Raw genomic sequence first — 12172 nt, 5'->3', positions numbered from 1 at the left:
ATCCGCGCTTAGCAGGCGCCCCGACCGAACTGTAGGAGTCGCTGTTTACAACGACCCGGACCCACCCCGCCAGCTTCTCCCACCCTCTAATACAGCCAATTGTATTAGTGCAGACGGCCAGCCAAGCTGGTGACAACCCCGGAGCTGTGAGCTGGATTCGAACGTTCGAATCCAGCTCACAGCTCCGGGGTTGGTGACGAACGCAATCTCCGCTCGGCCACCTAACCACCTGTAGTTTACAGTTTATAGCCATATTAACTTAGTTCATATTTCATTTTTATTTTACTCCACCTCTCTATTTTATTATCTGTCTGTCCGTTAACACTTTAAGTGCCAAAAACGTGTTTAGGTGTCTTTCCTAGCCATGCTAAAGTTGCAGAGGACGCCCTAACTCGTCTTTAATATCAATATTTCAAAAATCTGTGATCGGAATCATATTTCCCCTCTGCAGCCTTCACACACAGTTCTGAGCTCCTCTCAATCCTCTAGCGGTTCAAGAGCGCCATCTGGTGGCCGATCGGCAGAAGCGCCAAACAGGAAGTCATGTGGATGAAGTGGTGATCACCCATATTACTTCCGGGCACTCGTTATAGGTCCCGGGACTCGAGCTCAACACAATACATAGCGATCCGTTGCCAATAACTTGATAAACAACATGATTTGGACGTATATACTATTATACAACCTGGAAATGGACCGGGTATTTCCCCACGCTGATCGCCCAACGGCCCGCGGAGACTGGGGTGAGTTTTAGCGTGTAGTATTACCGTGTTCGACACTAACTGCTATGATGAACATTTGACCCACATTAGATGAATGGTATAACGTTGCCCACGGAATTATAAACGATCCCCCGCCCATCCGGTCATCATCAGATGATACGTAGAAATTTCTAGAAGCACGTCCATTTGAAATTTTTCATCTGGCACCGATCGCTACCAAACTGTATTTGATCATCAATATAATGCATTTGGGGCTATAAATCACGTTCTGGAAAAAGCTGCAGAAAGAGATGAAAACATACTTATACTTTAGATCATATTTTAGTATGAATATGTGAATGAAAAAGTTTAACGTTCATACACCCTGAACAATACATATAGGACATTGAATGGGCCCTAATAATGGCAATCTAGCAATAGAATTTAAAAAGTTATAGCCCTGCAAAGAAGGGGAACTTCTCCATAGACAAATAGAGCTGGCAACGGATGGTATATCATGAATTTAACCTTAGGCAATCAAAGTGTTAATGTTGCACCGAAAATGACCAAAGCAAATTCCTTGTATGTAAAAACGACTTGCTAATAAAGACCTTTCTGATTCTGATATTGAAATTACATCAGATAACTACATTTTAAGAAAAGTCATAGTTGAGAGACCAACACTTCTGTCTCCTACTTGGAATTCCGACTTTGAGGGCCGTTCCATTGCATTTGTCCTAGTAGAAGAAGGTCAGATTTCTCCTAGTTCCTATACTTCCTTGGAATGCACCTCATCTCCATTGGGTTCAGTCTGGCTGGCTAGTCTATAGCATGGCCATACCATGTATGGTTGAGTTTGCATTCCTTGTAGACTCTCCGGTTGCTAGGCACGGGCAACCTTTCAAAATCCACACCCCCAAGGTACATGAACTAACAGTCCCAGCCAGTTACAGTCTGGCCAGGTTGTGAACTGTGGCCGTCTCAACCAGGGGGCAGCCAGGTTTGGCCAGGAGATGTTCACTGTGTGCCAGACAGGCCACAGGGCTAAAACCCTGACCAGTGGAGTCATATCTCAAACAGAGTGAATGAATGAATGAATGAAAACTTTATTTAACAGATTGCAGAATGGGTACAATACAGTACGGCTCAATACATACAATTGTTAAGGGGATGCAGACCAGAGAAAGACGTTTGTCTTGTTTACATCAGGGTACCCCATTTTCAATTCATAGTGACATTTATGACACAACATACATGACATCATGACATTTATGACATAGGGACATACATACATGACATACAGGTATATAGTACTGTTACATTTTTGACATATGATATGCAAATATACAGTACTCCATAGATCCTGACAGAGAGTATATATGATGGGGAGGAGAAATGTACATTAGGAGGGGGTGGGTGCCACTGGGTGGGAGAGAATATACATACGGTGGGGAGAGATATACATAATGGTGGTGAAGAGACTGTCTATTAGGAGGGGGTGGAGAGTTTATTTTTCCTTTCAGCAACAGACTTTGTTTCTTGTATTGTAATTATTGCCAAGTATTTTATGCTTTGCATTGCCACAGGAGGACCCATTACCCTGGAAATCTATCTCTCGTTTACGAAGAGGAAACTCCGCCCAGCCGCGGTACCCTGTACTTCAAAACGTGTGTAACGTCCACCAGCACGACGCTATTTGATGACGTCACCAGCGTCTGAGAGCCACATTAAACCAAAACAACAACACACAGCTCAGCTGTTAGCTAGCTGGTCTAGCTTTTATTATATGTTGTTCTTCCCAGGTTCTCACGTAACGTTTTGTTCTGTCTAACGCTACATTATAATTTAGGACACGTGCATGAAAAACCACACACTGCTCGCGGGCCTCACAGCAACATGCAAGTGTTTGTTTCTAACGGTATAGTGAAACATCCCTCTCTCCACTGTTAGCCAGGTGAACGCTGTCGTTAGCCGATAGCTGTTGTTATCTTAGCGTATCCAACGAGTCAAAAGGTACGTCTCCTCCGTTATAGATGTGGTGCTACACGACCACTTTGTTTTATTTATATTTTTACACTCTTTACTTTTTTTTTGCTAAGTAGCTAACGTTATGCTTGCGAACGTCACAAATTAAACCAAAATGTTGACCACATTGAAAACGTTCAGTTCGGCCGACATTGAGTTGAATGAGATCAGCCATCTCCTCGTTTATGACCTAATTTAAACGGGTTATTATCTCGGATGTCATTGGTTGATTTCATCATATAGCTGTATATCTTTTGTATTGTTTACATCACCCATACAGACTTCAATAGAACTGACACCAAGCAGAGCATAGAACGCTGGTATTGTGACGTGATGACCATTCCTTCTTTTATAGTTTCCTTGATTTCAGCCTTAAATTAATACATGATTATCATGATTAGCAAGAGTTATAATCGTACTGTTTCCTGAAGCATGGTATCTTCAGGCTCCAATTAGAAACTGGCCCCTGTAAATGTCCAAATCCCCCCCCCCCCCACCAATGTACAGTTTATTCCCCTTCGGATGTATATTTTCATGATCTCTTTTTACTACACAGTTCTGTATGTCTTGTAGTTGTATGTCATAAATGTCCTGATGAATTGAAAATGGGGGACCCCGATGTAAACCAGATGAAAGTATTTTTCTGGTCTGCATCCTCTTAGCAGTTGTTTTGTATCCACCCTTCGGTGCCTCGGCGATCCACGCAGTACTTACTGCAAATCCGGAACGAAAGAAATTACCCCCGGCAGGCAAGTGTAATAAGAGATCAATGTTTTTATTATATCTGCTCATGTCGGGTGACATACATCAGAACCCTGGTCCCGTAATGACACGGAACCAGAGACTACAGCAAGAAGCGATGGAGGTTCCCATCGCGACCAACAACATCAACAACGCAACCTGTGGCTACATCTACTGCGCGGACGGCAACACTTCCCCAATGACGCCGCAGCAGACGAGCACACGTGAGGCAGTGACGAGAGGAGGTGAACCGAGGGTCGAAACCATGACGACCATCTCGACGCGGGATGTAAACATCTCGACGCCCGATAGCCGGCTAGCTAGCAGAGCTAACAACAAAAACAACCAGGAACGAGTCCTTTGTTGTCCCAGCACGGCGCGGGACCCGACACCCCCCTCCCCCCTTCTTTGTTGTTCCAACACGGCGCGGGACCCGACGCCCCCCTCCCCCCTTCCCACCCACAACAACACAGAGGAACAGATTACAAACGGACAATACTTCGAACCTGCCAACATAAATGAAATAACCAACGCCAATGGACTGAACATTTTTCACATTAACATTAACAGCTTAAAAAACAAATTGGATGAAATCAAGCAAATATTCATAAATGGTAAGGCAAACATACTGTGCTTCTCAGAAACTAAGCTCGACGATTCTGTAAAAGATCCAGAGATAGAGATTGAGAACTACTCAATAATCAGGAATGATAGGAACAAACATGGAGGTGGTGTCTGTATGTACATACACAAGGACACCAAATTCATCAACAGAAATGACCTAAATCATAAATCAATTGAAACTGTATGGGTGGAAATCCTATTCGAAAGGGCGAAATCCCTACTGGTTGGCACAGTCTACAGGCCGCCAGATCATAGTGGCTTTTATGATACAATGGATGGGTGTTTAGCTGGAGTTGAGGATGTAGACAAAATTCTTATTGGAGACTGGAACACGGATATGCAACGAAAAGATGCACCCGTCTTCAAGGCCTTCAGTAGGTTTTGTGATCTGCATGGCCTCAGCCAGCTAATCACCCAACCCACACGTGTATGTGAATCAACTCAGACTACCATTGACCTCATTCTGACCTCCGACAAGTCCAAGATCTCAAATAAAGGGGTTATAGCATGTGGGTTAAGTGATCATTATATGATATTCTGTACCCGAAAAAAACTAAAACAAAAGGCTGGCTGCCACAAAACAGTCACATCTAGAGACCTCAAAACCTACTCTAGCGAGGCCTTCAACCTTGAACTGGAGAGTCTGGACTGGTCAGATGAACTCAATGGTACACTGGTTGACGAAACATGGCTTGGTTTCAAAACCAAATTCTCAGCAATACTAAACGACATGGCCCCCCTAAGAACCACCAGGGTAAAAAATCGCGCTGAGCCGTGGATGCACTCCGAAATACTGGCCGCTATGAAAACCAGAGACAAAAAATGCTCTGAGTTTCGTAAAAGTCAGTCAAAGCTTACTAAAAGCACGAGCAGTGAACTCCAAGCCCACGTGACTGAACTCAAACTAGAAAGAAACAGACTAAGAAACGACGTAAACTCCATGATCAAAACTGCAAAAAAGAATTTCATCAATGACAAAACTGAGGAAAACAAAAACAAACCACGTGAACTTTGGAAATTACTCAATAATCAACTAGGATGCAGTAAAAAACTTAAAACCAGATTCTCAAACATAAACATAAAAACTGACAACACGCTCATCACAGACAAGCTGGATGTAGCCAATTACTTAAACATTTTCTTCACAAACATAGCCACAACACTGGTAAACAAACTACCCTCCCACTCAGGGCTTTATGGGGTAGAACACATAGTAGCTTTCTACAAAAACCTAGGGGTCCGCAAGGACGACTTCAAGCTGGAAACGGTAACAACAGATGAGGTACTCAATAAACTGAGCGCCCTCCAACCTAACAAGGCCACTGGCCATGACAACATCCCCTCCAAATTCCTCAGAGACTCAGCAGCCGCCATCACACCAATCATCACACACATAATAAACCTCTCCATAAAACAGGGACACGTCCCCAAGGACTTCAAAATTGCGAGGGTGACCCCTCTGCACAAAAAGGGCAGCAAATTAGACCCAGGCAACTACCGCCCTGTTTCTATTCTCACCTCCATCTCGAAAGTCATGGAAAAAATAGTCTACGAACAGGTCGAAAAGTACCTAGCGGAAAAAAATCTAATCTACGAATTCCAATCTGGCTTCAGAACATCCCACTCCACTGACACATGCCTTCTCTATTTGAATGACCACATCAAACAAGAGGTGGACGCAGGCAAATACTGCGGCATGGTCATGCTGGACCTACAAAAGGCCTTTGACACGGTCAATCACTCCATTCTGATTGACAAGCTAAAAGCAATTGGTTTTGATAGTCTATCAGTGAGCTGGATGCAATCCTACCTTGAGGGGAGGGAACAGATGGTGGAGGTAAACGGTACCCTATCCCCCCCCCTCACAGTGAGCTGTGGTGTTCCACAAGGAAGCATACTAGGACCGCTACTGTTCCTAATTTATGCAAATGACATGTCGTCAGCTTGTGACTGCAACTTGTTCCTGTTTGCGGACGACTCAGCCCTGCTGGTCTCTGACAAGAACAAGTTACAGGTTGAAAAAACCCTCAGCTCGGAACTAGGCAGAATCTGCATATGGCTCGCTGATAACAAACTATCATTACACATGGGCAAAACAGAGTCCATTCTCTTCGGTTCAAATAACAAACTCAGCAAGACCGACGGCTTCTCAGTTACAGTGGGTGACAATATTGTCACAAGGAAAGATGAAATTACCTACCTGGGGTCCATCCTAGAGGCTAATCTCTCCTGTGACAAAATGGCATCCAATGTAATAAAAAAAGTCAACCAACGAACTCGATTCTTGTACCGGATCTCCTCTCTGGTAAACAAGAACACCCTGAAGACTCTGGCAGGAGCACTCATTCAGGGGTACTACGACTATGCTTGCACCTCATGGTACCAAAGCACCTCAAAGGCGCTAAAAACAAAATTACAAACATCTCAAAACAAACTGGTCAGACTACTGCTTGACCTTACTCCTAGAACCCACCTCACCCCTGCCCACTTCGACAACCTAGGATGGCTTAGAGTAGACGACAGAGTACAACAACTTGCAATGGGCCTGGTCTACAAGATACACTACACGACCAAGGTACCCATGTACATGTCAAAATACTTCCCAAAGGTCAGTGAATACCACGATCACAACACCAGAGGGAGCTCCACAAATCATGTCAAACCCAGATTCGGCTCAAATAAGGGACTAAACACGTTTCGCAATTATGCCACATCAATGTGGAACGCCCTACCCAAAGCTGTAAAGGAATGTGGATCACTACCCACTTTCAAAACCTCTCTCAAGGGACACCTACGGGAGACTGCAATTCAACACTGGCCCCTGTAAATATCCTAACCCAATCATTCCAACCCCCTCCAATGTACAGTCATTTACCTAGTATGGTTTTGTCAATAGTTCAATGTACAATTGTGTTTGTTTGTACAGTGTCTCCTCCCCCCCCCCCTCAATGTACAGTGTTACTTGTTTATACAGTATGCCCCCCGCCCCCCCCCCCCCCCCAACCACCTCCAATGTAAATTACCCAGTATGGTTGTCAATATCCCAATGTACCCAACCCCCCCCACCCAACCTCCAATGTACAGTTTCTACGTCAAATGTATATACTCCCTTTTCTTGACTCCTTCTGTATCACAAACAGTACTGTATTTGCAAATCTGGTATGTCATAAATGTATAGATGTAGCAGTACTGACTATCTGTATGTCATGTATGTCATATATGTCTATATGAATTGAAAATGGGGGACCCTGATGGAAACAAGACAAACGTCTTTCTCAGGTCTGCATCCCCTTAACAATTGTATGTATTGAGCCGTACTGTATTGTACCCATTCTGCAATCTGTTAAATAAAGTTTTCATTCATTCATTCATTCATTCATTCATTTCATTCATTCATTCAGCCATACTTTGTTGTACCCATTCTGCAATCTGTTAATAAAGTTTTCAATCAATCAATCTCCAAAGGGAGGGACTAGTCACTAGTGGAATATACCTTCTGTATTGATTCTGAACTCTAACCCAGTTTCACAGCTAACTGATTTTTCCGTTACCATTACCATCCCACGAGCTTGACGTTAAAGGGTTAATATTTCGTAAAACTAAGCACTCTTATTAAAAAATGTGTTGCTGTTTAAAAAAGTCCATGTTATTAAATTATCTCTTTTTCCCGGTCTCTACTTTAGAATCAAGACACCAAAGACTTTTATGGCAAAGCCGGACCACAAGTGTTCTCGGTGGAGAGTCTGACCCTCCACCCATGACCGCCCCTTACATCATCATGTCCCCGCGGAAGAGAACCCTGATCCCCGTGAACAGCCGGAGGAAAGCGGTGGACGACCTTTTCCCGTTCAACCTCCTGCCCGTGGAGTGCCAGCTGCACGTGCTCTCCTTCCTGAACGAAGTCGACAAATGCAGCTGTGCCTTGGTCTGCGCCGTCTGGAGCTGCCTGGTGCGCTCGTGGAAGCTGTGGCGCGTGGCCGACTACTCCCGACGCGGGGTGTTCCACCTGGGCCAGGAGGGGCTGCTCGTGTCCAACCGGGAGTTTGAGCGGTGGAAGGCCTGGGTCCACCACTACACCCACCACCTCGTCTCCCGGCGGGCCAGCCTGCTCACCCTGAAGGCCAGCTTCGACCTGGGGGACCGCTGCAACAAGTGGGGGGAGCTGCTGAGCGACCTGCTGGACGACATCCACTGCAGGGACCTCAGCCACCTGGACCTGAACTGGACCTTCACCCTGTTGGAGCCTCTGGACCTCAGGGTCCACTCCAGCTCCGGCTCCCACCAGGACAGCATCACGAAGATGGACCAGGTGAGAGTTTTGACGTTTACACCTGAACCGGACCCGGTGGGATCCTGTGACGAGGCTTAAAAGGAACATGCCAACATTTTGGGAAATTCGCTTATCTCCAGAGAGAGACAAGAAGATAGATACCAGTTTCCTCTGTGCGTTCAGTAGAAAGCTATCTGGCTGCCTGTTAGCCTAGCTTAGCACAATAAATGGAAGCGGACATGTACGAGTAGCCTTCGGGAGAGGTGTTAGTTGGACAATGCGTAGGCTACCTGTACATGTCCACTTCCATTCATTGTGCTAAGCTAGGCTAACGTGCAGCCAGATAGCTTTCTACTGAACGCACAGAGAGGAAACTGGTATCTATTTTCTTGTCTCTCTCTGGAGAAGACGCTAAGCTAATTTCCCAAAATGTTGGCGTGTTCCTTTAACCAAATACCTTATGCACTGAAAGGCTTTAAAACATAAAGAGAAGCATTCTTACAAAAAGTCTTTAATGTCCATAAAAAGCAAGTTACAAACATCCCTTGGCAGGTACTAGGCAAACATAACTTCCTTCATCATGAACACACCTGATTTTAAATCGAGGCTTGGTTGATAAACTAATCAAGAGCACCTGCATCAATTAACGCCTGACAAACGAGACATGTCCAGTTACTGTTCAAGGTTTGAAATTAATGTAGCGCTGAATTATTGTAACGCACAAATAGTGAAATATAGACAAACCTGACATAGCCTACAAACTTGCTCAAACGATTTACAATAACATTTACAATAAAACGTGGGCGTATGAAAGACCCCACGAAGGAGTCTCTCCTTCACAGACTCAATCAGCGTGGCTTGGGATTTGTCTGATTTTGGTCAGATTTGTGTTACAAATATCTTTAAAAAATATGCCAATTTTTCAGAAAGTGATTAGCAATTTTAGTCTTTATTCAGGCTAGGACTTCTAAACCACACTCCTGGCTCTATTTTGAGTTTGGAAAGAAAAGTTGTCATTTTACGCAATTCTAATTGTATTGTATAATGTTTGCCCTACAGACAGAGTTTGCTTGATTGTGTTATTGATGGCTTTGTGTTTCCACAGGTATCTAGCTTCCAGGGGTTACTAGCGAAGCTCACCCACAGCTGCCCACGCATCTCCAAGATGCGGCTGCACTTCGACTGGTCCGACGTCTCCGTGTCGCTGCTCGCCCAGTTCCAGCACTTGCGTGTCCTCGAGCTCAAATACTTCTGGGTCTTCAAGGGAGTGACTCCCTCCACACTGCAGACTCTGACCAAGTCCCTGCCCAACCTGAAGTCCCTGACTCTGCACATCCTGGTGCCTCTGAGGAACCTGGGCGTCTCCTACACGCTGGAGTCGCTCTCCCTGGAGTTCCTGGACGTGTCGCCCAGCCGCGGCCTGGTCTTCTCCTGCCTCAAGCTGCCCGCGCTGCGCGAGCTCCGGGCCAAGAAGATGGTCCGCGGCATCACTCTGGACCGCAGGACGAGGCTGAGGATCCAGAGCAGGTGGCCGTGTCTCTACCACGTCCTGCGGGACGGGACGCCCAAACTCCAGGCCCTCAACAACGAGAAACTCCTCCCCACCTGGAGAGAAGAGCACTACGGGGAGCTGTCTGCCATTCTTAACCAGTCCTGTTACTGTGTCCAGCATCTAGATAGTTGGCTATGGTAAGCCTACTACTGTCATACTTGGAGAGATGGCTGAACTTTGGTTGAAGAGTAATAAAGGCCCATCGTTGACTCCCATACCTGGACAGTGAGCTGCTGTTGCCCTGGGCCACTGCGCCCTAAACGTGGACAAGGTCACGATGGACAGCTAGCACCCTGAGGGTGTTTCACGCTGATTTCCTATTGTGTTTCGCTAGGCTGTGTATTCGCATCCACCCAGGATCTGTGCCGGAGGAAAAGGACACTTAAGGAGTAAGAGTCGCCAGCGCCAGGTCGCCATGGTTACGAGCAGGCCCTGTGGCGTTGAAAAGAGTGATGGCTTGTGACGTTTTCTAGGGTTTTGGACCAATCACTTTAAATTCAGCCAAATCAAACGGTGGGCAGTCCACTACTCCCGAACGTATTTACTTTTACATACAGCAAGCATTGATACGAGTGTGAAAATGCTGCGGTGCACCTCAGTGGCAGTGTACGGCTGGACGGTACATCAGAAGATTAGAGAGCTTCTCAGGGGGCAGGATGCTGAGCATCTCACCCTCTGCACTTAAATCATTACGACCTGCGAGGCTAAACTGATACTGATCGCAACTCTGAAATGGTTCTTAGTTAGTACTAAAGGCCGTTCACCGGAGCCCATATTAAGCCCATATTAAGTCATTCTAATCATAGCCGGTCAGGAATGCAGCGCGGCTAATCAGGGTTCATTCCGGTGCCGGACCAGTACTGCACCAAACAAGACATTTTTTACTTGATTTTTTTGTGGTCCCCCCCCCCCCCCCCAGGATGCGTGGTGAGAAAACGGAAGCGGACGTTGTATTTGGTCTGGTGTGTGATGATGGGCATGGACGCCGAGTGTTTGAATGATAAGGGTTGGAGTTATTCTTTTTGAAGCATAGATACCTTAACCCTTTCACTACCGCACTATGCAAATGGTTAACCCTTTCACTGTGACAATACAGAAGGTTAACCCTTTCACTGTCACACGGCAAAGGGTTAACCCTTTCACTACCACACCAAAGACTGTTAACCGTCTGTAGTGTGGTAGTGAAAGGGTTAACCTTCTGTAGTGTGGTAGTGAAAGGGTTAAATATCCTGAACACCTCCCTCCTTTGTGTTTGTTGTAGAGGTGCACTGATAACTTGTTATTTTGCGGTCCAACTATATGCGTTTCATCTTGAGCTCTTGCCGATTCTGAGCAGGAGTCCGTATTTTTTTATAGTACTGTTTTTGGATATGCTATGTGAAATAGTGTGTGTGTGTGGGGGGGGGGGGGGGGGGGGGGGGGGGCATCCTTGAATGGGCTGTTACATAAAAAAAACGATGTAAATGTTTATCTGGTCAAATTATGTAGAACCACGCAATAAACGTGGTTCCCGCTTAAATAGTCTTAAAAAGCTCTTAAATATGCTATATTTTGATGGGTCTTTAACATGCTTTGGATTAGGAAGTTACTTCTATGTTGTGATAAGCAACAATTCGTATGGAATTATGTCTTTCATAGTCATTTAAAAAAAATTACCACATGGTAATGTTATGATTTCAATTCTGTAATTCTCAATTTTCTAAATTTCCAAGAGGTTTTTGTGGTGTGGTATGATATAATTTGATCACAATACAATCCTGTTGATGGTCAATAAATAATATTGATGATATTGAGTTACTGCTTGGCCTGGAATTGGTATCTGTGCTCCACTAGGTCACTGTTGAAACCACCGGCCGCCTTTTTTGTGACTGTGGTATCAGTTTATTTGACATATCTAGCAAGTTAGCGAAGTTCTATTATTCCTTTTTTACCACCGGCTTCAGTTTTTACTGACACCTGGATGGAATCAACAATGTTGCATTCTCCCTTTTAACCAGGAGAGGTCCCTGTCTCTAAAGCTTTCTTTACCATGATGGTTTATCAAGAGGGACATTTCAAGAAGCAAGATTAGCTGATTATATTATATTATAAGCCATATTATACCCCAATAACTGTGAAGAACTGTATGTAATTATGAAATGTTTTTATTCCCGGATCCCTCGTGAACCCCTGTAGAAGCAGCAGGTATTCTATCTGGAGGTCCACATAAAAAACACAACATTCCAACACAACAGAAAATAGGAGAACATATCAACTACT

At 45.0% G+C, this 12172-nt stretch overlaps 1 protein-coding gene across 1 annotated transcript; it reads left to right on the top strand.

The window, feature by feature from the left end:
* Window positions 1–2445: 2445 nt before the first annotated feature.
* Window positions 2446–11331, top strand: LOC311245190 (uncharacterized protein). The gene is made up of 3 exons (XM_084335001.1): window positions 2446–2714; window positions 7775–8400; window positions 9467–11331. The coding sequence occupies exons 2-3, from the start codon at window positions 7849–7851 to the stop codon at window positions 10052–10054; spliced, it is 1140 nt and encodes a 379-aa protein (XP_084191127.1). The 5' UTR covers window positions 2446–2714; window positions 7775–7848; the 3' UTR covers window positions 10055–11331.
* Window positions 11332–12172: the final 841 nt, after the last annotated feature.

Source organism: Notolepis coatsorum (assembly GCF_963971535.1).
Source record: "Notolepis coatsorum genome assembly, chromosome: 18".
NCBI classification, from domain to species: domain Eukaryota; kingdom Metazoa; phylum Chordata; class Actinopteri; order Aulopiformes; family Paralepididae; genus Notolepis; species Notolepis coatsorum.
Note: the sequence above shows the minus strand (reverse complement) of the source record. Positions and strands in the feature narration are given on the sequence as shown.

Excerpts from the sequence above, each read along its gene's own strand:
- LOC311245190 (XM_084335001.1), top strand. The coding sequence starts at position 7,849 with ATGACCGCCCCTTACATCATCATGTCCCCGCGGAAGAGAACCCTGATC. Across the intron at positions 8,401-9,466 it reads GCATCACGAAGATGGACCAG|GTATCTAGCTTCCAGGGGTT; the intron begins GTGAGAGTTTTG and ends GTGTTTCCACAG.